Source organism: Microcaecilia unicolor, chromosome 6 (genome assembly GCF_901765095.1).
Source record: "Microcaecilia unicolor chromosome 6, aMicUni1.1, whole genome shotgun sequence".
Lineage (NCBI taxonomy): Eukaryota > Metazoa > Chordata > Amphibia > Gymnophiona > Siphonopidae > Microcaecilia > Microcaecilia unicolor.
Genome location: NC_044036.1, coordinates 155879784 through 155905358, shown reverse-complemented (window position 1 = coordinate 155905358; position 25575 = coordinate 155879784). Strand labels below are relative to the sequence as shown.

At 43.9% G+C, this 25575-nt stretch overlaps 1 protein-coding gene across 2 annotated transcripts; it reads right to left on the bottom strand.

The window, feature by feature from the left end:
- Positions 1-1965: 1965 nt before the first annotated feature.
- Positions 1966-24773, bottom strand: LOC115472124 (sortilin-like). Of its 2 annotated transcripts, none has more exons than XM_030206237.1 (4): positions 24590-24773; positions 14314-14414; positions 5259-5358; positions 1966-2065 (listed from the first exon to the last, which is right to left on the bottom strand). In XM_030206237.1, the coding sequence occupies exons 1-4, from the start codon at positions 24614-24616 to the stop codon at positions 2051-2053; spliced, it is 243 nt and encodes an 80-aa protein (XP_030062097.1). In that variant the 5' UTR covers positions 24617-24773; the 3' UTR covers positions 1966-2050. The 2 variants fall into 2 exon arrangements, with proteins under 2 accessions (XP_030062097.1, XP_030062098.1); XM_030206238.1 differs by lacking the exon at positions 24590-24773 and adding an exon at positions 23198-23357.
- Between the last annotated feature and the right edge of the window lie 802 nt (positions 24774-25575).

The window sequence follows — 25575 nt, the reverse complement described above, 5'->3', positions numbered from 1 at the left end:
CGTACGTCTAGTAGCGCTTTAGACATGATAAGTAGTAGTAGTAAAAAACAGTGGGATTCCTGTTTCCCCACCACAATACAGTTCCCTGCAAGCTTGGACTGTGTGGTGCTGGAAGTTCGGGTTGGTCTTGTGAGACTTGAAACCACAAGACCAACCCAAACTTCGGGCCCCATGTAGCTCAAGCTATGTTGCAGCAGGAAAGCAGGGATCCCGCTATAGCTTCTGAGGGCCAGAAAAAAATACTTGGTGGAAAAGCCTGGTTTAGGTGGAGACGGGATGTATGTGCATGTTTTATAAAACACACCAGTGTGCACAAATCCTACAGCGGCAGTGGTAGAGTTGTGTTGTACTCACATATTTTATAAAATCCACACATACATGCATGCATTTATACCTGTGTAGAGCAGGTGTAATGTATATGTCAGCATTTGCATGCTGCCCTGGCTGGAATTGGGAGCACATTTTACAAATGCATGTACTATGGGTGACTATGTTGCTTGAAAAAAAAAATCTGTGGCTTTAAAACCGGTGTCTTGTTATAAAACCAGGCCCAAACCGTGTAGGGGAAAAAGGCCACCATCAGAAGATGGGTGTTATTAATGATATGCTCACATGTCATATGTTTGATTTTCTCATATTTATGTGAGTTTTTGTGTTTTACATTGCAGCTGGGGAATTTTTCATTAGTCCTTGGGCCAAACGGTGGTCTATGTTGTGCTTCCATCTTATTGAAATGACATCCTTTGGGTGTGCATCTTGTGATAAAGCATCCCTCCCTGCAACTGTAAGATAAGAACTTCCGTGTTCTTTGAATTACATTCTTTTTGCGCACACACACTACTTTGTAAGATCTCATCCGTTATGATTTTCAGAATGGATCTTAAACAGTCACATGCACAGCATTTTCAAAAGTGTTTAAGACCAGTGATTGAACAGAGTCTTGAGGCTTGAAATCACTTATACCACTGGTTCAGTTCCAAGATCTTTTCCTCCCAAGAATTTTCGTTCTGCAAATGATCACATTTGAGGTACCATACACTTTTCATTTATGTATGATTGAGAATTTTAAAGTTAGTTTACTGAAAAATTGTTTTTGATATTTTTCTTCTGTAATATATAGATAACGTACACGCATATCTGCTATACAAATGAGGAGGCCTGTTATGAAATTACCTTCCCTGAGAGCAATAACAAACTCTGGATAGCATTTCACTGCAGGAGTCCACTAACAGTCAAAGCAAAATTACATAGGTACGTTTATTTTGATTATTACCCTAAAGATGTTCAAGCATAGATTTGCACTTGCTTTTTCTGTATGTACTTTGTTCAGACAAAACAAAGCCTATAATTTTGAAAAGCAAAAACTACACATTATGTTGCCCTCCTCAATCATGGAACACTTCCACAGAATGCAGATAGAGGTATCCATGTTACTGAACAACGCATGTGTTTTTACAAGTAGAGAGGGTGGTTATGTTTCAAAAAGTCCATTTTTAAGGGTAAACCGAGATTGGTCTGTATGGTCTGGATTTGTCTATGAATGGGCTCCTCCCCTCAGTGAAAGTAATTTTAGACACATTTGTGGGAGGCATTCCCAAGGGCACATTCTGGACAGAATTGGAAAGCAATGCAGAGCAATGTGCATTTTCAAATATATGTGTTTTATTTTCCGAGAAAAATTTAGCAGCACATAAAGCAGGTGCAAATATCTGCAGGTACTTTGCACCCAGAACAAACTTCAAAAGGAAAGAAAGCATCTACTTTCCCTTCCAAGTTTGTGTGCAAAATTGGAGGAAGACAAAGTACCTGTCAACTTGCATGAAACCAGTATGGAAATGGCTACTTAATCCCCTAACAATACTTATGGTAAAGCCGGTGTGTTAACTCATGTTAACAGATGAGTTTAACATGGCTTAGTAAATAGGCCCCTCATTTGTTAAACTTCAATAGACTGAAACAAACACAAATAATCCAATGATTTTATAGCACCTTTAGAATGTAATCATGGTGAGAAAACAATAGGACTTGAAGGGTGAACTCTAGGCCTCAGTCAATCCAGAAGATCCTGAAACCAACAAGATTGTTTGTTACATAGAGCATGTGCTTCAAGAGTATATGAAACAAACTGTTTCTTTGCGTTTTTCTGAGTTCATGTATGAAGACATCGTCACTGTCAAACACCCCCCAGGCAGTAACAATTTACAAGTGATGAGTGAATATCAACATTGGCATGATTTCTATTAATTTAGAGCCACATATCTTAACTGTGACCTAGTTAACTTCTTCACTGTAATGCATTGCTTTTTCAAATAAATAAATAATAATTAAGCAAAGCTAGTCAGTGAACACATACATGGCCTAATCTAATATAACTAGCCGTTAAGCCCGTAACAACGGGCTAGTTTTTTGTTTTCCTATGGCCTCCCCCCCTGTCCACCAACCCTGCTCTCTCCCCTGCCCTCCCCCCAGCATCTGTATCCCTCAGTTCCGCCCCCTCCTTCCCTCCCTGCTCCCTCCTCCGATTTCCACGCCCATGTCCAAGCCCTCCTCCCTATTGGGCTGTACTGCTGGTGGAGGCGGGGCTTGGATTCTACACTCTCAGCGTTCCGACTCTACTGCGCATTTGCAGGTGAGTCGGTCGCTTGCCATTTATATGTTTGATAAAACGCACCCTCAACGTTCTGAGGACAACGTTCTGAAGCCATGAAGCCATCTGATGTCACTCCCAGGCTGAAGGGTTCGTGGATTCGTGGTGTGAAGCCTTCAAGCCAGCCAGCCGTCTCTGCCCCGCCCTCGCGTCAAACGTCATGACGTCGAGGGTGGAAAAAAAAAACCAAACAAATCCGGCAGCGAAGCGTCAGGGAAGGAGGCGGCGCTCCCGACGTCTAGCCTTCCCTTCGCTGTGTTCCGCCTTCTTCTGACGTCAAGGATGACATCAAAAGAAGGCGGAACACAGCGAAGGGAAAGCTAGACGTCGGGAGCGCCGCCTCCTTCCATGACGCTTCGCTGCCGGAACCGCCACGGAGGTAAATTTAAAAAGAAGAAAAAAAACAAAAAGGGATGTTGGGGGGAGAGAAGAGGGTGGCCAGTAAAGAAGAACAATGGGAGCGGGAGGGCAGGGGAGAAACGACAGCATGGATGCGAAGGGGGGGGCATGGATGCGAAGGGGGGGGGGGGGGAAAGAGGGCGGCCAAGGCTGGGACATGGGAGAGAGAGGAGCATGGATGCGAGGGGGGGTCATGGAAGGGAGAGGGGACTTGCTGGAAAAGGATGAATGGAGGCGGCAGGGGACAGAGGAGCATGGATGGGCATGGATTGGGAGGGCAGGGCTCAGGGAGAGAGGGGAATTGCTGCAAAGGGATGAATGGAGGGGGCAGGGGACAGAGGAGCATGGATGGGCATGGATTGGGAGGGCAGGACTCAGGGAGAGAGGGGAATTGCTGGATAGGGATGAATGGAGGGGACAGATGGGCATGGATGGATATGGATTGCAGGGCAGGCCTCAGGGAGAGAGGGGAATTGCTGGATAGGGATGAATGGAGGGGCCAGGTGACAGAGGAGCATGGATGGGCATGGATTGGAAGGGCAGGACTCAGGGAGAGGGGAATTGCTGGATAGGGATGAATGGAGGGGACAGATGGGCATGGATGGATATGGATTGCAGGACAGGCCTCAGGGAGAGAGGGGAATTGCTGGATAGGGATGAATGGAGGGGCCAGGTGACAGAGGAGCATGGATGGGCATGGATTGAAAGGGCAGGACTCAGGGAGAGGGGAATTGCTGGATAAGGATGAATGGAGGGGACAGATGGGCATGGATGGATATGGATTGCAGGGCAGGGCTCAGGGAGAGAGGGAAATTGCTGGATAGGGATGAATGGAGGGGGCAGGTGACAGAGGAACATGGATGGGCATGGATTGGGAGGGCAGGGCTCAGGGAGAGAGGGGAATTGCTGGAAAGGGATGAATGGAGGGGGCAGGGGACAGAGGAGCATGGATGGGCATGGACTGGGAGGGCAGGGCTCATGGAGAGAGGGGAATTGCTGGATAGGGATGAATGGAGGGGACAGATGGGCATGGATGGATATGGATTGCAGGGCAGGCCTCAGGGAGAGAGGGGAATTGCTGGATAGGGATGAATGGAGGGGACAGGTGACAGAGGAGCATGGATGGGCATGGATTGGGAGGGCAGGGCTCAGGGAGAGAGGGGAACTGCTGGAAAAGGATTAATGGAGGGGGCAGGGGACAGATGGGCATGGATTGGGAGGGCAGGGCTCACACTCTCTCTCTCATATACAATGTCTTTCTGACTCTCACTCTCACACACTCTGTCTCACACTGTATCACATTCACTCTCTATGTGCCACACAGTCACTCACACACTCGCTTGGTCTCATACACTCACTCTCACAGAGAATCTGTGTCTCACACACACTCTCTCTCTCGCCCACACACACACACTCTCTCTCACACTGTGTCTCACATACACACTTGCACACACTCTCATCTCACACACACACTCTCTCACAAACACACTCACACCCAGACTCACTCTCTCTCTCACACACTCACACTTTCACTCTGACTCTCAAACAGTCACTCTCACATACACTCTCCCAAACATACACACTCCGAGGAAAACCTTGCTAGCGCCCGTTTCATTTGTGTCAGAAACGGGCCTTTTTTACTAGTTCTATATATGATGCTCAAAATTGCACGCACAAATAGGGATGTGTATCCAATTTGCATGCACAATTTAACTGGTTAACGAGCCAATCAAAACTGATAATTGGGTGCAAATTATTATTGGCGCTAATTGGCATTTTTGGCATTAATTGAAATTTGCGCACACATTTGTAGGTGCTGGGATCTGCGTGAAAATTTTACACATGGACCCGAAAGGGGGGGGGGGGGGGGGTGCAGCAATGGCGGGGGTGAATCGGGGTGTTCCTGGAACTTACACACAGTTTTACAGAATAAGGGAGATTCGCCCATAATTTAAGTGTGTGAATTTGCACCGGATTTTACTTGGTGCAAACCCTCATGGCCCAAATTGGGTGCAGATCCTGGTGCCAAATGCTATTCTATAAACAGTGCCCAATTCTAGAACAGCAGTTAGCTTGATATTTTATGGACACCAATTTTTCAGCGTCATATATACAATTTTAGCCATAATGCTTTTGCCAAAAAAGTATTACCATATCCAGAAATGGCAAAAAAAACTTTTATGTATAAGAATGACGATATTTAGCATCTCACCTCATCTGAATCATCGCTGCGTAGTCTGTTGGTAGTGCTATGGTCTAAATCATCTATTTCTTGGTAGGCTCTAAGTACTGAGTATCTGTATGTAACATTGCTAAAGAAAAAGAAAAGCCAAATAAAAATTAATATGAATGAGAAATGTAGTCTGGAAAAATCAAGTTGCTTACATGTAGCAGGATTCTCCTAGACAGCATGATACAAGTTGCAACAGCACAGGTGTCACTGATTGAACCTGTAAAATAAGCTACTTCAGCTTAGTGAGAACCAGAAGCTTTTGAATCACCTCACTGCGCACGTGATTCATTTCATACCAGGGGCTTAGCCAAACCTTGAAGTGGGAGGGAGCCAGAGCCCAAGGTGGGGGGGCACATTTTGGTCCGTCACCGCCCCCCTCTGCTGCTGCCCACCCACTGCCGCCGCTGTACATCTTGGCAGGTGGGGGTCCACAACCCACGCCAGCTGAAGTCTTCTTCCAGAGCCGCACCTGCCCTGCTGTCTCTTCCCTTCACGACCCCCGCCAGCCGAACCAGGGGCCCCAGAGCAAATTTGGGGGGCCCATGCTCCCATGGCGCCACGTAGCTATGTCACTGTTTCACACATGCCGCCATTGTGTGGGATTACCTCAGTGTAGTTATAGTACACTACAACTCCTTGGGGAGGTGGGCAGGTATACGAGGACGTGTATCCTGCTGTCCACAAAGAACAGCTGCTACAGGTTTTCTCAACCGAGTCCTTGGGACACACCTAGACAGTAAGGTTTTAAGGATAACCACAATGAATATTCAAGAGACAAGTTTGCATGTACTACCTAATGCATTCATTGTGGATATCTTGAAAAACTGATTGGCTAGCAAGCTTATTTTCGAAAGAGAAGGGCACCCATCTTTCGACACAAATCGCAAGATGGCCGTCCTTCTCAAAGGGTCGCCCAAATGGGCATAATCGAAAGCCGATTTTGGGCGTCCTCAACTGCTTTCCGTCGCGGGGACGACCAAAGTTCACGGGGGCGTATCGGAAGCATAGCGAAGGCGGGACTGGGGCGTGCCTAACACATGGGCGTCCTCGACCGATAATGGAAAAAAGAAGGGTGTCCCTGACGAACACTTGGATGACTTTACCTGGTCCCTTTTTCTTACGACCAAGCCACAAAAATGTGCCCTAAATGACCAGATGACCACCGGAGGGAATCGGGGATGACCTCCCCTTACTCCCCCAGTGGTCACCAACCCCCTCCCACCCTCAAAAGTTTTTTAAAATATTTTTTCCAGCCTCTATGTCAGCCTCAAATATCATACCCAGCTCAATGACAGCAGTATGCAGGTCCCTGGAGCAGTTTTAGTGGGTGCAGTGCACTTCAGGCAGGCGGACCCAGGCCCATCCCCTCCCCACCTGTTACACTTGTGGTGGTAAATGTGAGCCCTTCAAAACCCACCAGAAACCCACTGTACCCACATGTAGGTGCCCCCTTCACCCCTTAGGGCTATGGTAGTGTTGTACAGTTGTGGGGAGTGGGTTTTTTGTTTTGGGGGGGGGGGGGGTTGGGGGGCTCAGCACCCAAGGTAAGAGAGCTATGCACCCGGGAGCAATTTCTGAAGTCCACTGCAGTGCCCCCTAGGGTGCCCGGTTGGTGTCTTGGCATGTCAAGGGGACCAGTGCACTACGAATGCTGGCTTCTCCCACGACCAAAGGGCTTGGATTTGGTCGTTTCTAAGATGGGCGTCCTCAGTTTCCATTATCACCAAAAATCGGGGTCGACCATCTCTAAGGACAACCATGTCTAAGGTAGACCAAAATTTTGCGATTTGGGCATCCCCGACAGTATTATCGAAACAGAAGATGGACGCCCATCTTGTTTCGATAATACGGGTTTTCCCGCCCCTTCACCGGGACGTCCTGCGAGGATGTCCTCAGGAAAATTTGGGCGCCCCTTTCAATTATGCCCCTCTAGGTGTCCCTGGGCTCATGATCACAGGACGCCATGTAAAAGAGCAGAGGAATTATTTACTGGCGCTTGTTGAACCACACGAGGAAATTGCTTCAAGATAAGTAACCTTTTTTTGTACATGTGCGGGACAATATAAATGATAGTGCTTTATGATAATGCTCTGATGTACAGAGATGCACAGTACCGTTTAAATATAAAAATAAGTACAAAATTTGGAGAGGTTTTTCAGACCAGTGATTACTTTTTTAGCTGAGAGTTGTAATACCCAGAGTAATGTAAAGTTGCAATCTCAGTTTGATGAGGTCTTTTCCTCCTGTTATTTTTGAAAAAATAAACCTGCATTGTTAGGCTTTTATATATAAAGCCTTTTCACATTCACTTGTGGTCTGCTCTCCTGCCATCCTCAGGTGAAAGGGTTGTTCAGAAGTGGCAGCTGAGTGTCAGAATCTTAAAGTGAATTATAGTCCCTGATGACATCCACTGCCTTCCTTGTCCTGCATTAGAGGTACCGATTGCTAACGGCCATGGCATTAGCTATGTCATTTCAAAATCATCACAGACATGAAAGGACCAGATATTTTTTACAATCCTTTTGGTTAGTGGTCAAATGAACCTTTGTTTCTGTTTCTCCAGAGGGACGAACTAAGAGAACCTCTGCGCCCCTTACAGTACAGAATGAATAAATTCAACTGTGAAGATGTGATAAGAAGCTAAACGGGAACTAAGCATTCTGCTCTGAAATAACTTCTTCCTGTCAAAGCCTAAAGTCTGAGACTCACATCCCAGGGGCACTGAAGAATGAGTCTGAATTTTAGCCCTTTCAGAGAAAATGCAACAAACACAAGTTCTAGCGGCAATTGGACCCTAGTGAAAAGAGGCAACTCTTGAACAGAGTACTTTGTGGCTGCCTTCTTTACAATAGAAGTGGTGAGAATGGGCTACTCCACATTCTTTTGTGTGCATCCTGAAGAAGCAGGTAGATGGGGTGTAAGCAACAGGACAGATCTTCAGGAGAAATCTATTCCTTGCCATGTAGACAGCAGGCACTGATAGGAATTTGGTGAACTCCCCCTTCAGAAGATTTTTCGGGCCTATAAACAGCCCTCAGGACTACTCAGAATCAGAAATGAAGATGAGGTCTAGGAAAGCACCAACAATAAAGTCATAGCCTCAGAAGGCTTACGTGATGGCTCTTTGAGGTATTTGTGTCATTCAGTTCGACAAGCTTCCCTCTCTTATGCTACATGGCTCCTTCTCTACCAAGACAGTATGCATATGTTGATATCAGTGCTGAATTACTAAATGAGAAGGTCCCATGTATCAGCTCCATCCTCACCACAGTCCATATTCTTGAGGAACTGAGAGAAGATCAGAGTGACTTACTTGATGCGTTTTCCAAAGTTGTTGAGCTCCAAACTGGAAGGGTTTCAGATTAATCAAAGGGGAAGTACTGAGGCCTTTGGTATGGACCCTTGTAGACCATTACGACTGAGTCTCAACTGGGATGAAGCCACATGAAATGTTGAATAGCCAGAGCTGCAATCTTTCTGTTTTCAGACTTGAGGACCAATGGAGATCAATGCTGATTATTTATTGCCTCTGTACTATGCCTGGTGTTGTCTCCTTCGGCTCAGACTCAACTTGGAGAAATATTTCTTGTACATCAAGTGAAAAGTGCAGAAATATTCTCTGCTCCTTGGCCTCTTCTTTGAGTCCTCCTCTGATTCTGTGCGGAATCCCAAAGAGTAGCAAGATTCTGTGCGGAATCCCAAAGAGTAGCAAGATTCTGGAATCCCAAAAAGACTACTACTACTACTTATCATTTCTATAGTGCTACTAGATGCACGCAGCGCTATACACTGGATATAAAGAGACACTACATAAGTATCGCCATGCTGGGACAGACCAAGGGTCCATTGAGTCCAGCACCCTGTAACCGACAGCGGCTAATTAGGACAGACAAACAGGACAAATAAGAGATAAGGGAATTACTAAGGTGGGGATGATAAAATAAGGGCACTGAACAAGTGAGTAAGGGTTAGGAGTTAAAAGCAGCATCAAAAAGGTGGGCTTTTAGCTTAGATTTGAAGATGGCCAGAGATGGAGCTTGATGTACCGGCTCAGGAAGTCTATTCCAGGCATATGGTGCAGCAAGATAAAAGGAACGGAGTTAGCGGTGAAGGAGAAGGGTGCAGATAAGAGAGATTTACCCAGTGAACGGAGTTCCCAGCAGGGGCGTAGCTACGGGTGGGCCTGGCTCAGGCCCACCCAGTTTCGCCTGATCCACCAATCGATTCTGTCTTAGGCTTAAGGAAATTGCCAGGGCTCCAGCCTCATTGGCTCTGCTCACAGCCACACACGCAGCAAAAAAAAAACAAACAAAAACAGGAGCTCTCTGCCTGCCTTGCCTTACCTCCGTTCCCCATGGCATGCAGACCGGTGTCACAAGGAAAATTCTGCCACAAGCATGAGGTTTGCAGCTCAAGGTTCTTGCTTCAGCCTTCAGGCCACCGAAGTACCGGCCGGGACTTGGAAGCCCGCAACAGTGAAGGCAGGGCTGCAGCTCAAAGAGGTTAGATATGTTAATCATGTACCCTGCTTCCCTGCTTTCAAAAGCGAAGAGGTTCCAAGTGTCAGGATTCCTGCCATTGCTGAAATGGTCTGGGGCTATGTTTTGTGTAGGCTGGGTCTGTTGTCAACCTGGGTTTTGAAAAAGCATACCTGAGTGTTTGATTACAGAGCTCTCTTTTACAACCTGTAGAGAAACATTCTTTGATAAATATCCCCGAAGCAATTGCACTGCTAGTTAAAATAGAGTACTGTTTGTTTTCATGCAGCTTTCAGAAACTTGCATGCCATGACTGCTTTGTGTGTTTCATCACTTGCGATATACCTCCTGCTTCCACCTTTATGCATCGATCTAGTCAGGATTCCTCAGAGGTTTGTCTCTTTCCCCTACCATCATCCCAAACAAAGCAAGCAGTCGTTTGAGCTGCTGCATCCAAGTTGTCATTCTTTAATGTTGGTAGCATGTTTATTTAATCTCACTTATATGTTAAAACATGCCAGCTTTTCATAGGTAGAGTAGTAAATTGTTATAAATCGTAATTAGTGTGTCATTTGGAGGAGGGGCAGGTTATAGGGACATTCTAGCACTATTGTATTCATGTAGAGATTTGTTTCTCCTGGAAAGTGCCACTAAAATAGATATATTATGAGAATCAGGTGCTCAACATCCAGAGTTTCTATCTATTTATTTACATGTTTTAAGTTATTTATAACATTTATATTCCCACATTAAACATGAATTAGGTTGAAACCTGGGAGCATTTAAAATCTCTTTTTTCCTGTGCCTAGATCAAAAGAGAAAGATAGTCGGCATCCCTGCCAGCGAAGGTATGCCTTAAATGCTCGCATGGGGGGTGGAGGGGAGAGTGAGGCGTTCCCCACCTAGACAGTGACGAGCCCATCCAGAAACCCACCAACAAATTTAAATGTGTTTTTGGGTGGGGGTGGGCTCAATGCCCAAGTTTTTTAAAAAAAAGTTGTATTTTTTATGTTGGTGGGTTTTTGGGTGGGGAAGTCTCTGCGGTGCCCAGGTTAAAATAATAATAATAATATTGTTATTATTTAAAAGCTTTATATTTAATGTGGGCAGGTTTCTGGGTGGGAGTGAGGGGATGCCATACTAGGGAGTTATGGGTAAGGGGGTAGGACAGGGCTAATGCTAGGCTGCGTGCAGGGAGGGGTGGGGCAGATGCCTAGTTATCAGATGGATGGTGGGGAAGGGAAGGACTGATGCTGGGCTATGGGAATGGATAGTGGGGGTAGAGTAGAAGGGCTGGATCATGGTGGGATAGGGAAGGGAAAGGCCGATGCCAGGCTACAAGGATGGTTAGGGGGGTAAGGAAGGGAAGGACTGATGCCAGGCTACAAGACAATTTCTGATTTTTGGTCCTTAATTCTATAATTGATGAGGGTTGGTCTGTGTTCTGCGTGTGATCCAGCAGGTGAGAGATTTTGCTGGCGTGTAGTTTGTGTGGATCTAGGATTCTGACTTGTCTGGCCTTTCCAATGAGATGCGTATTGCTGTTGTGTGTATTCACTGCTGCCTTTTTAAAGGTACTGTTATTGGCATTTGTATTCAGAATTGGTTAAAGTTTGCAACATAGACTCTAAGAAGTTTCTTTGCAGGATTTTCTCTTACTTCACAAAGTACCTGGAGGTGAAGGGATTTTGTGTTGCTATTATTGAGGTGATACCCGAATTTAAATACATTTTTCCTAGGAAAGCTATAAGAGGAAACATTCTAGCTATGTTTTCTATATGCGACAAATTCCATAGTAGGTAGAAAAGGAAGAAGTCTTCAAAGGTATATTTACCAAATTTTAAATGTTTGATTAATACAGCTTAATAAGGCATATATATTATAATGTAAAGTTGAAGGATATGTACCACATTTTATTTTGTCAGCATCAGAAGGGAGATAGAGTAGAGCTAGAGGAAGTGAAAAAGACTTCAACGTTTACTTAATCAGGCATTTGTTATAAAGCAAAGTTTGAAGGATATATGCTATTGCTGTAATTATATTGCAGGATCCTGTCATGTGTATTGAGATGTTTGCCATTATTGCAGACTTATGTCTGGTCAAGTTTAAGATATGGGATAATGTATTACAAATATCTGTTTTTCTATTAAGTATATACAGTGGGGGAAATAAGTATTTGATCCCTTGCTGATTTTGTAAGTTTGCCCACTGACAAAGACATGAGCAGCCCATAATTGAAGGGTAGGTTATTGGTAACAGTGAGAGATAGCACATCACAAATTAAATCCGGAAAATCACATTGTGGAAAGTATATGAATTTATTTGCATTCTGCAGAGGGAAATAAGTATTTGATCCCCCACCAACCAGTAAGAGATCTGGCCCCTACAGACCAGGTAGATGCTCCAAATCAACTCGTTACCTGCATGACAGACAGCTGTCGGCAATGGTCACCTGTATGAAAGACACCTGTCCACAGACTCAGTGAATCAGTCAGACTCTAACCTCTACAAAATGGCCAAGAGCAAGGAGCTGTCTAAGGATGTCAGGGACAAGATCATACACCTGCACAAGGCTGGAATGGGCTACAAAACCATCAGTAAGACGCTGGGCGAGAAGGAGACAACTGTTGGTGCCATAGTAAGAAAATGGAAGAAGTACAAAATGACTGTCAATCGACAAAGATCTGGGGCTCCACGCAAAATCTCACCTCGTGGGGTATCCTTGATCATGAGGAAGGTTAGAAATCAGCCTACAACTACAAGGGGGGAACTTGTCAATGATCTCAAGGCAGCTGGGACCACTGTCACCACGAAAACCATTGGTAACACATTACGACATAACGGATTGCAATCCTGCAGTGCCCGCAAGGTCCCCCTGCTCCGGAAGGCACATGTGACGGCCCGTCTGAAGTTTGCCAGTGAACACCTGGATGATGCCGAGAGTGATTGGGAGAAGGTGCTGTGGTCAGATGAGACAAAAATTGAGCTCTTTGGCATGAACTCAACTCGCCGTGTTTGGAGGAAGAGAAATGCTGCCTATGACCCAAAGAACACCGTCCCCACTGTCAAGCATGGAGGTGGAAATGTTATGTTTTGGGGGTGTTTCTCTGCTAAGGGCACAGGACTACTTCACCGCATCAATGGGAGAATGGATGGGGCCATGTACCGTACAATTCTGAGTGACAACCTCCTTCCCTCCGCCAGGGCCTTAAAAATGGGTCGTGGCTGGGTCTTCCAGCACGACAATGACCCAAAACATACAGCCAAGGCAACAAAGGAGTGGCTCAGGAAGAAGCACATTAGGGTCATGGAGTGGCCTAGCCAGTCACCAGACCTTAATCCCATTGAAAACTTCTGGAGGGAGCTGAAGCTGCGAGTTGCCAAGCGACAGCCCAGAACTCTTAATGATTTAGAGATGATCTGCAAAGAGGAGTGGACCAAAATTCCTCCTGACATGTGTGCAAACCTCATCATCAACTACAGAAGACGTCTGACCGCTGTGCTTGCCAACAAGGGTTTTGCCACCAAGTATTAGGTCTTGTTTGCCAGAGGGATCAAATACTTATTTCCCTCTGCAGAATGCAAATAAATTCATATACTTTCCACAATGTGATTTTCCGGATTTAATTTGTGATGTGCTATCTCTCACTGTTACCAATAACCTACCCTTCAATTATGGGCTGCTCATGTCTTTGTCAGTGGGCAAACTTACAAAATCAGCAAGGGATCAAATACTTATTTCCCCCACTGTATGTGGTTTATATTGATGCAGGGCAGCTGGTGGGCAGACTACTTAGAAATCCATCATACCTATATACATAGTGCCCACCCATATTAGCTCCAGGCCCATCCAAAATATCAGGTCTGGCTACGCCACTGGTTCCCAGGGAGGAATGTAGGGAGAGATAAGAGTGGAGAGGGACTGAGGAGCTGCAGAGTCTCTCTCTAGGAAATCTCTGTGTCAGGGTTATCAGAACATATCATCCACTTGTATAGCTGATTCTTATCACTTGTTCTCATAGAAATTGAACTTTTTTTTTTTTGCCAAAGTCAAAAAAAATAAATATTTGAATAGAGAACCGAGGGATGCTTTTACAAAGCTGTGGCAAAAGTGGGTCTGTGCTGGTGTGTGCCGAGGGCCCCTTTTACCGCAGCGGGTAAAAGGCAGGTTTTTGGGTTTTTTTTTACCAGAAATGGCCGTGCGGCAAGTGAAGCACTTGCTGTGTGACCATTTTGGGGGGGGGGGGGGGGGGGGGGAACACTTACCACCACCTCAATGGGCTCCCGCACTAAAACAGCAGTAACCAGGCAGCATGTGGTACTGCCCGATTACCGCCGGGTATACACCGGCGCTACAAAAATTGAAATATTTTTGTAGCGCCGGAAATGGCGCCTGGGGGAGGGAACTACCGCTGGGCTGCTGCTGTAGCCCGGCGGCATTTCCCTTTCAGCTTCGTAAAAGGGACCCTGAGTGAATCAAATCAGAACGAAGAAACTTCAAAGAATAAGTTCTTTGTTAATATCAAATCTCTCATGAAACAAAATCAATGTCTTACCTTTCAGTAAAACAGTACTTTTTGACAATAAATACTGCAGCCATAAGTGCCAAGGATGCAACAACTACTAGCGCCGCAATAATTCCTGGGTGACTTTTTACCTAAAAAACACGAAAAGTGACATTTTTAACAGAACAAAATTAAGTTAATCAGATTAATAGCAGATTGTTCATTAAGGGCCCTGTTTACTAAGGTGCGCTAGCGTTTTTATAGGAATATATAGCAGATTGTTCATTAAGGGCCCTGTTTACTAAGGTGCGCTAGCGTTTTTATAGGAATATATAGGTTTTTTTTTCTTTTTTGCTTTCTTTTATTTTTATACATTTACAAATATTTCAAGGAGTTACACTTGAATAGAAAGTGTTAAACTATCAAATTAAGCTTAAAGGAAACAAATAACAGAAGAAAATATTATTTCACATATTCAATACTCAAGTCCACATTATACTGGGGACATATCCATAACATTGGAGGTAAAAGGAAGAAAATATCTCTATATAAAAGGCAACCCCTACGTTCTGAAGCCTCCACGGAACTTGAGGCGCCCGAGATATCCGGTGTGCCCTGGAGTGTCTGCACTGCCCTCGCGTCAAAACGTCATGACGTCGAGGGCGGAGCTATGACACTCGAGGGCCGAAACGGAAACTGTGGCGAACAAGGCAAGTACCTCGGAGGGACGGAGGGAGGGGGCCCCTTGCTAGCGCCCGTTTCATTGCGTTCTGAAACGGGCATTTTTTCCTAGTATATAATCTTTCATAAAGAAATCAGCATCTTGGAGAGAGAAGGCATCCTTAATATTATTTAGCTCCTTATGTTCTTTTAGAGGTTACAAATGTTGTTAAATGAGATGGATCCATAAAAACATACTTGCAATACTTCTGGTTTCATTATCAAAAATTGTTTACGTTTCTTTTGTGTATCCTTCGAGACATCCGGGAATACTGATATCTTTAGTCCCCAAAACAATTTGTCCTTATGTTTGAAGAACATTCTGAACAACCATTGTTTATCTGGCAATAGAGCCACCGCGGCTACCAATATATAGGTGTCTCTAGCATTTGCCGTGCTAAATTTTAGCGCATGCTAAAAACGCTAGCGCATCTACAGCTCATTTAACTACAGGGTTTGTGAGGCTAATTTTCAAGAGGCATTTCTACCAATGAAAAAAGGCCCTTTGAATACTGCCTCTTCCCTCTCAAAGCAGGAAAAAAGGGGCAAGGTTGGCTCACGGGAAAGAGTGAGTGTATAGGCTCTAGGAATTTCATTCTAAAATCCCCGCACATCCTTCTAAGTCCCCACGTGAAGTAGGAGCTAAGTGTATGGGCATATCTGCTTTCCCCCACTAGATTGAATTTTCAAAGGGAAACTCGGTATGGAGTTGACTTTTGAAAATTAACTTTCACTTCAATGGGTACACACTGCCTGTGTGGGAAATCTCAAAGGCTCCCCATTTACTCTTCAAGTGATAAAAAATAATTTAACAAAAATGAGGCCTATGACAGTGGGGCTCATTTTCAAAGCACTTACACTTACAAACTTCCATAGGTTACTATGAAACTGTGTAAGTCTAAGTGCTTTGAAAATGCCTCTCTGAGGCCCCCTTTTACTAAGGCGCGCTCACATTTTAAGCATGCGCTGAAATTGTGGGTGCGCTAAACGTTAGAGATGCCCATAGGAATGCATTACAATTTTAATTCCAATGTCCCAAACACTTATTTTAATCCTTCCTCATCCAGCACATATCATAATTAGTTGCAGCACTATCATCGACATTTAAATAGTAAGACTGATTTTTAGTATTCATTTAAGCATGCAACATTTTTCTTAGGGATCTTCAGAATATCCTGCAACACACACCATTTGAAATCTTCATTTCTTTATATTCATGGTGTGGTGCAAATCCTCATTGATCCACTATTTTTTTGTATATTTTTTTCAAAATGCTTTGCAAAATACTTTCTATCATCTTCAGAAGGACTTTTTAATAACAAATCAAAGATTACTTAAGTAAAAGCTAAAATTCTATGCATATTGCATCACTTAACGGGCAGCGATTATTCACCAGAGGAGAACCTCCGCCAACGTGGCCAGGTTTCGATTTCTTCTTGAGGGAAGAGGTTCGCAATACAAGCACACAATACTCCTTCATGGGGAAGAAAAAAATGGCCGCCTAGGAATGCACTGGCATCTCTAATGTTTAGCGTGCCCACAATTTTGGCACACGCTAAAAACGTAAGCATGCCTTAGAAAAAAGGGGGCCTATGTGTGTTTGACATATAATTCAGTTTTAAAATGAGAAAAATCCCCCTTTTTTCAAATTCAGGTATGATAAAAGTATGACCACCAAAACTTTCGGAAATCACTAAAAACAAACCTGTTCAAATAGGCATACCCTACCAATCCAACTTAAATGACTGAACCATGCAGCACAACGAAACCTAAGCTCGTACTGGACATAACTCTTCCTCCCTACGATTCCCTAATGTGTCTGTTACACATGATCTTTATTCTACCACAATATCACTTTGTATTTGTTCATACCAGAATTGGCGATCGCCATTACGGTACTATGTAAGCCACACTGAGCCTGCAAATAGGTGGGAAAATGTAACAAATAAATAAATTGCATTGTTTGCTATCCAAGGATTCTCCTAAAGCTTGGTATTCTGCTATAATAGCTTGTTACCACTGGAGGGCACTTTAAATGCATTTCAATGAGAAAAATTGAAGTATTATTAAAACTTACTTTGTATTAAAGAAGCATGCCAAGGTAAATACTTGTCTCCATTCTACTACTATACTTCATTTTTTCAGTGAACTATTTTACCTGAAATTTGCATTATTATGCAAAGTATCGACAGCTTGTCTGATAGGTGCCACGAGATGAAAAATAACAGACATAGGTGCTCATTTTCAAAGTGCACAGACTTACAAAAGGTACATAGTAACCTATATAACTTTGTAAGAGGAACTGAGGCACACTGTGTGGCCAGGGGAATGTCTGCGTATGCCCACAGGGGTTTTCAAGTCTTCACTGGAAAGTCCTGGAAGAGAGTCCTGGTTGATAACACCTGTCTGTGGGGTCCTTTTACTAAGGTGAGCTAAAAAATGGCTTGGGGTAGTGTAGGCACAGGTTTTGGGCGCACACCAGTCCATTTTTCAGCGTGCCTGTAAAAAAAAGGCCTTTTTAAAAGTTTTGACGAAAATGGTCGTGCAGCAAAATCAAAATTGCCGCGTGTTCATTTTGGGTCTGCAACCTTACCGCCAGCCATTGACGTAACAGTAAAGTCTCACGCGGTAACCGGGCGGTAATGACCTACGCACGTCAAATGCCACTTGGCACGCGTCTGAAAGTAAAAATTATTTTTCGGCCGCGCATATCGGACGGGTGCCAAAAATGAAATTACCGCAAGAGCCACGCGGTAGCCGGGCGGTAACTCCATTTTGGCTTACACAGCTTAGTAAAAGGCCCCCTGTGTGACTGGTGAATTTCTTGTGGTTAGAGAATGCCCTATAGGACAGACAAGTAATTAAAAAATATATGAATACTAGCCAAATGAGATCTGTCTAAATTGATGGGTTAGCTGTATGTAGAAAAAATAATGGTAAAATGGTAATTAGAAATAAAAAGATCTAGCACTAAAAAAAAAAAAAATCTGCTAATCTGGGTTGCTAGGACCAAAGGGAACACACATAATGCAAATTATTCTCAGAGTTGTCATTTACGTAAATAAAACTGTTCCAACATCAGCCAACAACAGTCAGGCTGCAAATAAAGCAACCTGCTGAAGAAAAGATTAACACCACCAGTTAATCTGAAGATTTCAATTAGGAAATGTCTGGCAAGCAAATGCCATTTTGCTTATTCATGTACAAAATGACAAAATAACTACTGTTATCAAGTTCTAATTTGAACTTAACTGGACATTAAAATTCTATTTATTCAGCCTTCTCTACTGTCATCTGCGATCAACTGTTCACTCCCAATAGCAGTGCTATCCAAGGTCAATTAAAAAAAAAAAAAACTACAGATATGGAAGCTTAGAGGCCAGATACTATAAATGCTCTGACTTCTGTTCTTCTTTTCTAATTTGCACACCACAATTCCTTCTTCATGGCAGTAAGCTTAGGGAGTACTTTTACAGGATGGTGCTGATTTACAGCTTGGTCCATATATAGATTACAAAGCACCCTGTGGATTTTCTTTTGAGTACGAAAAACTGAACAAAGGCTGTGCAGAAAGCGAGAACTCCTGCATCCAGCACTTTAGGTACAGTATTTTCCAGGAGAGGATTCTTCAAAAATCTGAACACTGGCTTTATTTGCAACTAGTAAAAAAGGCCCGTTTCTGTAGGCAAGGAAACGGGCCTTAGGCAGGCAATTCCCCCCCCCCCCCCCCCCCCGTGCTACGGCCCCCTCGAACCCCCCCTTCCGCGAACCTGTCGTTCCCCCCCCCCCGTGCCAGCGAAAACTGCAGCCACCGCCGCTGCCGTTGTTGTGCTACCTTCCCTTCCCGTAGGTTCCTCAATCATCTTCTTAGAAAGTTTAACTCCGTGTGTCTGACGTCAGACGCACAGAGTTAAACTTTCTAAGAAGATGATTGAGGAACCCACCCGAAAGTAGTGCACAACAGCGGCGGGAGGGGGGGTGCGGCAGCGTTCCGGGGGGGGGGGGGGGATCGACAGGTTCGCGGGAGGGGGTGGGTTTCGAGGGGGCCATAGCGCGGGGGGGGGGGGGGGGTGACAGCTGATTCCGAGGCAGTAGGAGGAGTAGGGAAACACGCGCACTCCTCCCCTTGCCTTGGAATCAGCTGTGTTGACGTCAGTGATGTCTGTGCGTGTCTGCCTTGCAGACCACTTGCAGCCAGGGAGCCACGGTCCCAAGCATAGAACGTTGGAGGTGAGAATTATTATATAGGATATAGGCTCCTTCCACATGAATGCTTACTCCAAAGGATTTATTGAAGAACGGTTAATTGATATAATTACATGATTGGAAAAAAATGAAGCACAAAATCTGGATAATTCAAAAGACATGCCCTTTTATGATTTATATCTTGGAATACTTTAAGGCTCCCTCTGTATGGCGCTTCATTTTACTGCTAGGCAGAAAGGAATTCAACTGCAAAACATAGCTAAAGATGTCTTAATTACTCAAGTTTGGCTGAATGCATTCACAATACAATACGGAATGGCTTAAACTATTACTAAATGGAAATCTTTAAAAAGCCATTGTACATGTTTGCTACAATGTAAGACCAAAAGGACTAGATTCTATATAATCAAGCCAAAAAAAAATCAGCACTGACATGAAATATGCCTAAGCGTATTCTACAGAGTATGCCTTTAAGCTTATTCTATAAGGTACACCTAAATTAATTTCCACGCATTTTATAGAATACGCTGAGCACCTGTCCAAGTGATTAAATTTAGTTGCAGGCAGTTATGCCAAGTAAAACTTGGTGTTTATCCCGAAGTCTAAATTAGGCACGGACCGGGTGTATTCTATAACACGCAGATTTCTGAAATGCCCATGACCCGCCCATGCTCCCTTTTCAACTATGCGACTTAGAATTTAAGCGCATCAAGTTATAGAATACGCTTAGACAGTTGTGCATGTAAATTCTAATTAGTGTCAATTAGTGTCAATAATTGCTTGTTTGATTGACAATTATCAGCGCTGACTGGCTTGTTAACTAATTAAGTTGTGCACAAATACAGAATACGAACAGATTTGCGCATGCAACTTGTCACACTATATAGAATCTGGGGGAAAATGTGTTTGGGGAACGAACATATCTACAGTTGTTGGGTTTCAGCTGATTTGAGCATATTATTCCAATTCTCTTTGCTCTGGTTTAGAGAATGACACGGGGATGGGGATCCACAGTAACCGCAGGGATGGGGACAGAGCCCACAGGAACGGGGACAAACTTTGTCCCCGTGTCATTTTCTACTTTGAAGCCTATTAATGAACTGGACTGTTATTTATGTTTGAGTGATGCAGACAACAATATTTTGATTTTTGGGAAAAGCAAGCAAACATGCTGGCCACAACTAGCAAAATTTGCTTGGGGGATCTTGTACATCCTGCTACCAGCACATCTTCTAAGAAGACATCTTCTATTGCAGGAGGGACAATTGTTGGGGAAAAAAAACTTGGCCTGATTGCATAACAAACTTTGAGGGCTTTGAAGCTGTTATGGAAAATGTGAAAAAAGGTGTTGCAAACATAATATGCTTTATGAAAAGAATAAGCGGGGGTGGGCTTTGAGCACATGACACAAGAAGATGTGGACGAAATTTTGGCTGAAACTGCAACAGAGCCCAGAAATTAAGTCCTAGATGAGATGATGCAACAAGGCATCAGAGGCAGTGATGATGATGACGAAGAGGAAGATTAGTTCAAGGATCCAAAAATTGTGCCTCTCACAGCGTCACAAATTGTGGAGTGGGTGTCAACGCTGGACACAATGTTCGGCGAAATGGAGGAATGTAAGGCCTCCAGGACAAAGAAAAACCTACTGCACCTGAATGTACACCACTTCGATAGCTTTTGTGCTTGCAAAATGGTATATAAGAAATTAAAATAAAATTTTATAGTTACTGTGTGGTAACTGCAAAACCTTAGTGCAGCTTAGTAAATGAAGCCTTTTAAGGTCTTGCATCTCCTTCCACCATACTGTGTAGCTAAACGAACTTTGTAATCCTCACATTCTAACACATGGACAAAATGACCTTTCGTAAAATAGATTCAGGCCAATAGGCTTTATTGGTTTCTATCACCTCTGTGCAGTATTAAAAAAAAAAAAAAAAGTACAAAGCTTCTCAAAATTTCAATACAAGCTGAACCTATTGCCTGGAGTGTATTAAACCCGTAGCAAATGTTAAAATCGATAAACCTTCATTTGCCATTTAAAACAAGACCTAGTAACCTTAGCTGTAAACTATGATACAAACTTATTAACAAAAAAACAACAGAAATTGCATTTTTTGCTATCATTAAACAATTGTAAAGTCCACTATTGATTTGAATGTGTGCTTTGCATTCAAATTTTTCTTGCTCAGCTCTCTGGTAAACTTGAAATCCATACCATTTAAAAGAAGATTTAAAAAGTGTTACTATTTAAATATTTTTATAACGGCAGATTAGGGTGGTAGGGCTACCATGCGGGAAATCAGGCACCCGACGGTAGTACTGTGTTCAGCGTGCGCTGTTTCCCGCGCCCAGGGGGGGGGGGGGTTGGTGTGCACAGCCATTGTTACACACTGCCAGATTACCACGTGAGTAGCACGCAAGTCCTTACCACCTACTAAATAGGAGGCGGTAAGGACTTGGGCAGTAAATGGCAGCAAGCGCCAATGTTTTACTCCCTTCATTGAAAACAAGGGCTTTTACGACCGCAGTAAAAAGTGGCTGGATCGTGAGGGAAACCCAAGCACCATAAACTACAGCTGGCCACTTTTTAGCATGGTTTAGTCAAACGACCCTTAAATGAGTTGGTTCTGAAAGTCACAATAATTTGAATGGTCACATCTAAAGCCAAGATAAAGATATACATTTCATTAAAAAAAATACAAAAACGTGTTATGCTGAGCTGCGGGCCACCAACCTGCAAATGCATCAGCCCCAAACAGCTGAAAATTGAAACAGATTCTTTTCCAGTTTGTATAAATGGAGATTACTGGTAGCAGAAGAAAGCTGCGGTAGAAAGGGGTCTTAGCATGCCCTTACACGGGTCTTTCCTGTACTAAGGCCATTTCTACTGCAGACAGAAAATGGCCGATTTTCTGTTTTCTGAATTAATAGCGTTTACCAACTGTTCATTGATTTAAGTGATCATTTACATCCACCAGTCACCAGTCTTTCTAAAGCAGGGCCGCCGAGAGGGGGGGCAGAGGGGGCAAAGTTCTGCCTAGCTGAGCGGCTGCATTTCCTATCAGGGCGCATGCTTGGTTTTGGAACTGAGGATGCCCTGAGGGAAAAAGCAGCTGCAGGGGCAGGCAATTGGCAGAAGAGCAGCACTGGAAGACTTCTTCTGCTGGGGGGCCTCGGGATCCCTGCCAGCCAATAAGGTATTTTGCGGCAGTGATCTGAGGGTGGGGGTGGGCAGCCCTGCCCTGGTACCGTCTCTCGGCAGCCCTGTTCTAAAAACTTGATTTGGTATGTTCTTCTATGCATTATCCTCCGATTTTACAATCAAGTGACCATTATACACAGACTCCTGAGACAGGCATTGTTGCCGAAACACGGTGACGTGTCGAGTACAATTTTATTTACAATTAAAGGATATTTTTCCACACTATGTCTCCTTGGCTTTTTGAAAGAGTCCTGTTGATCACACTATTCCTCTGTTGCTGAATTTTAGGAAAATACAGGAAACTCTCCTAACAGTGTTCAAAAATGTGGAGGAAATGACCTCATAAAGACCGTTACGGACAATAGTGAGGCATAGATTTTAAGCATAGCCACTTAACGCTGTACCCAGTCAAAAAGTAATCACAGGTCTGAAAACCTCCACAAACTTCTTAATAATTTTAATAATGTCAAAAAATCTTTTCACAAATGTCAAAATTTCAAATCTGTTCAATAACGCCCACCAAACAAACACAATGCCTCAAACTAAAAAAAACACACTTCACTGTAGGCGCACTGCAGTGTTAGTTTTCACTGCGTGGAAAATTCATAGCACTATAAACATCTGGACTTGTCATCCAATGTTGGGGAGGATCTTTACACTCACTACGTGACGTGTCCGTTCCCCCCTTGAATCGGCGAAGGACCCGCTCTGCAAACGGTTTCTTCTGGAGACCCTGCCGTGGAACTGCTTGTGGCTTAGTAAAAAGGCCCCTGTGTAAACTAACTCTGGTATTTGAATAACTACCTTTAAGTCCTGAAGCATCTATATGTAATTTACTGTGCACTTCTTCTCCCCGTTAGGTATCATACTGAAGATAAACTACAGGATTGTACATTTTGCACGACAAGCCTTCTTGATTTGTTCAGTGGTATTCTGTCTTTTTAACACAATTCATAGCTGCTACCTAGAACCAAATGAAATTAAGACATTAGTTAAAATGCACTGGCAGTATTACTAGAGGAGGTTATTACTGTTTCTTGGCAGTGTTGTTTCTGTTTTAAGTCTTAGTTTAGATCCACTTTTTTATGTCCTAATATATTTCATATTATACATTTTTTTATGTCTTCATATTTTTGAATAAACTGTGCTGGTTTCATTTTTTTAAAGAAATTTCCTTTAAAAATTTTAAAAAGTTGAGCTAATATTGAGCTCTCCACCCCCCTGCCGATGGTTAAAGATGGCTTTTAGGTGCTCTATATAAGCATTCATCCCTGGCCTCCCCCCCCCCCCTCTGAGATTTTGTAATTAAAACACATCAATTATAGTTACCTCAGTATCACCTCTTCCAGAACAATCCTGTAAAGTGCACAAATACCATACTATTAAACCTTATAATCCGGGCAATTTTCTGAAGTCATTTGAAAACTCATTCCTTCCTGATAATTATGTGTCGATGTCAGGACGTACTGCTTTACTTTGACTACAGCTACCTATTATAAACTTGGCATCCTTTTACCTGGTACCTGGCCAATGAAACAGCTCAGCAGCTCTGGAATGAAGTCCATTCTCACACTAACAATGGTGACATTTCCCACTGACTGCCAGGCCCTTGTCTGCACTAAGCAGATGAACTGATTTCCAATTGACTGAAGGATGACTTGGAGACAGAGCCCCCAGCTTCTGGTCTGTCAAGAGTCCAGACCTGTAGTAGTGTTTCAGTGCTGCAGGTGTCATTGTGCAGAAACTGCAGTGGAAGAGCCAATTAAAAATTATTATCAAAAGATTGTTGAATCCTGTATTTGGAAGCTGCACAGTAAGTTTTGTAATCGAATACACAGGCAGTGGAAGGAGGCTGCCCAGTGGGGCCATGGCCCAGCCAACCTTCTGTCCTTTAGCATTAGCAACCAGGGTGTTTGTTGATGGGGGTAAGAACTGACTCCTCCACAGTTCAGTTAGCTAACTACGAACCTTCAAACATGATCACACTGTGGGAAAGGGCTCTTAATTCTTAATGAAAGGCACAAGGTCACAAAACCGTGTACAGGATCGGGAGCGGACGAGGCAGCCGCATTATTACGAAAAAGTTGATTGTCATGCAAGCCTTTGAGTGCGCACACGAAGTTCTGGGCTCAACCCTAGAGAAGAACTAACTTTTGCTGCTGGTATATAAAGGTGAATTTTTTTTTCTTTACTTACTCCTGCAGTGGCAGGAAGTGCTGACATGCTGCAACCCCCCGCAGCCCGGGTTTCTCCCCTCTCTCTGCTACTGCAACAACAACAACAACCTGCTGTCACCTGACCCTCAGCAAAAACCAGGAAGTGCCGGGCTGCTCCGGGACCAAACTAAGAGACCGGGACAGCTGGTGCTGCTGCATCACTGGCCGAGAGGAAACAGGAAGAGGAAGGTTTGTTCCCTACAAAAGGGCGTGGGTGTGACACATTTAAGAGGCTTATCGGAGCACAGGAAAAAAAAAAGAGGGGAGAGGGCACAGGGCAGCACGTGCAGGAACGGTGTGAAAGACTAGGCTGGTGGAAACGAAGTCTTTCTGTGTAGAAGGATAAGTACATAAGTAATGCCACACTGGGAAAAGACCAAGGGTCCATCGAACCCAGCATCCTGTCCACGACAGTGGCCAATCCAGGCCAAGGGCACCTGGCGAGCTTCCCATTCTATACATGTTATTCCTGGAATTGTGGATTTTTCCCAAGTCCATTTAGTAGTGGTTTATGGACTTAGCCTTTAGGAAACCGGCTACCCCCTTTTTAAACTCTGCCAAGCTAACCGCCTTCACCATGTTCTCCGGCAACGAATTCCAGAGTTTAATTAAGGATGATGAAAATGGCTGAATGGAGAAGCTAAGGAATGTGGCAAGGAGGATGCAAGTGTTCTGCTAGCTCCCAGGAGAGTTGAAGCTGTGTGAGAAGGGGAGATTTAAAAGGGCACCATGGGTAGGGTTACCATATGGCTCCAGAAAAAGGAGGACGGATTGAGCCAGCATGGGCAATAGATTCAGAAGAGGTTTTGGCTCTGTGAAAGGAGCCCTTGCCTGGTCCATTGTTTGTGTATGTATGACAAATGATCAGAGATGGTAAAAGATCTCGAGCTTGGAACAACTGTGCGTTGTAAGAGGCTCTAAGATCGGATTCATAATTTTTAGTTAGATATTTTATTATACACTCTC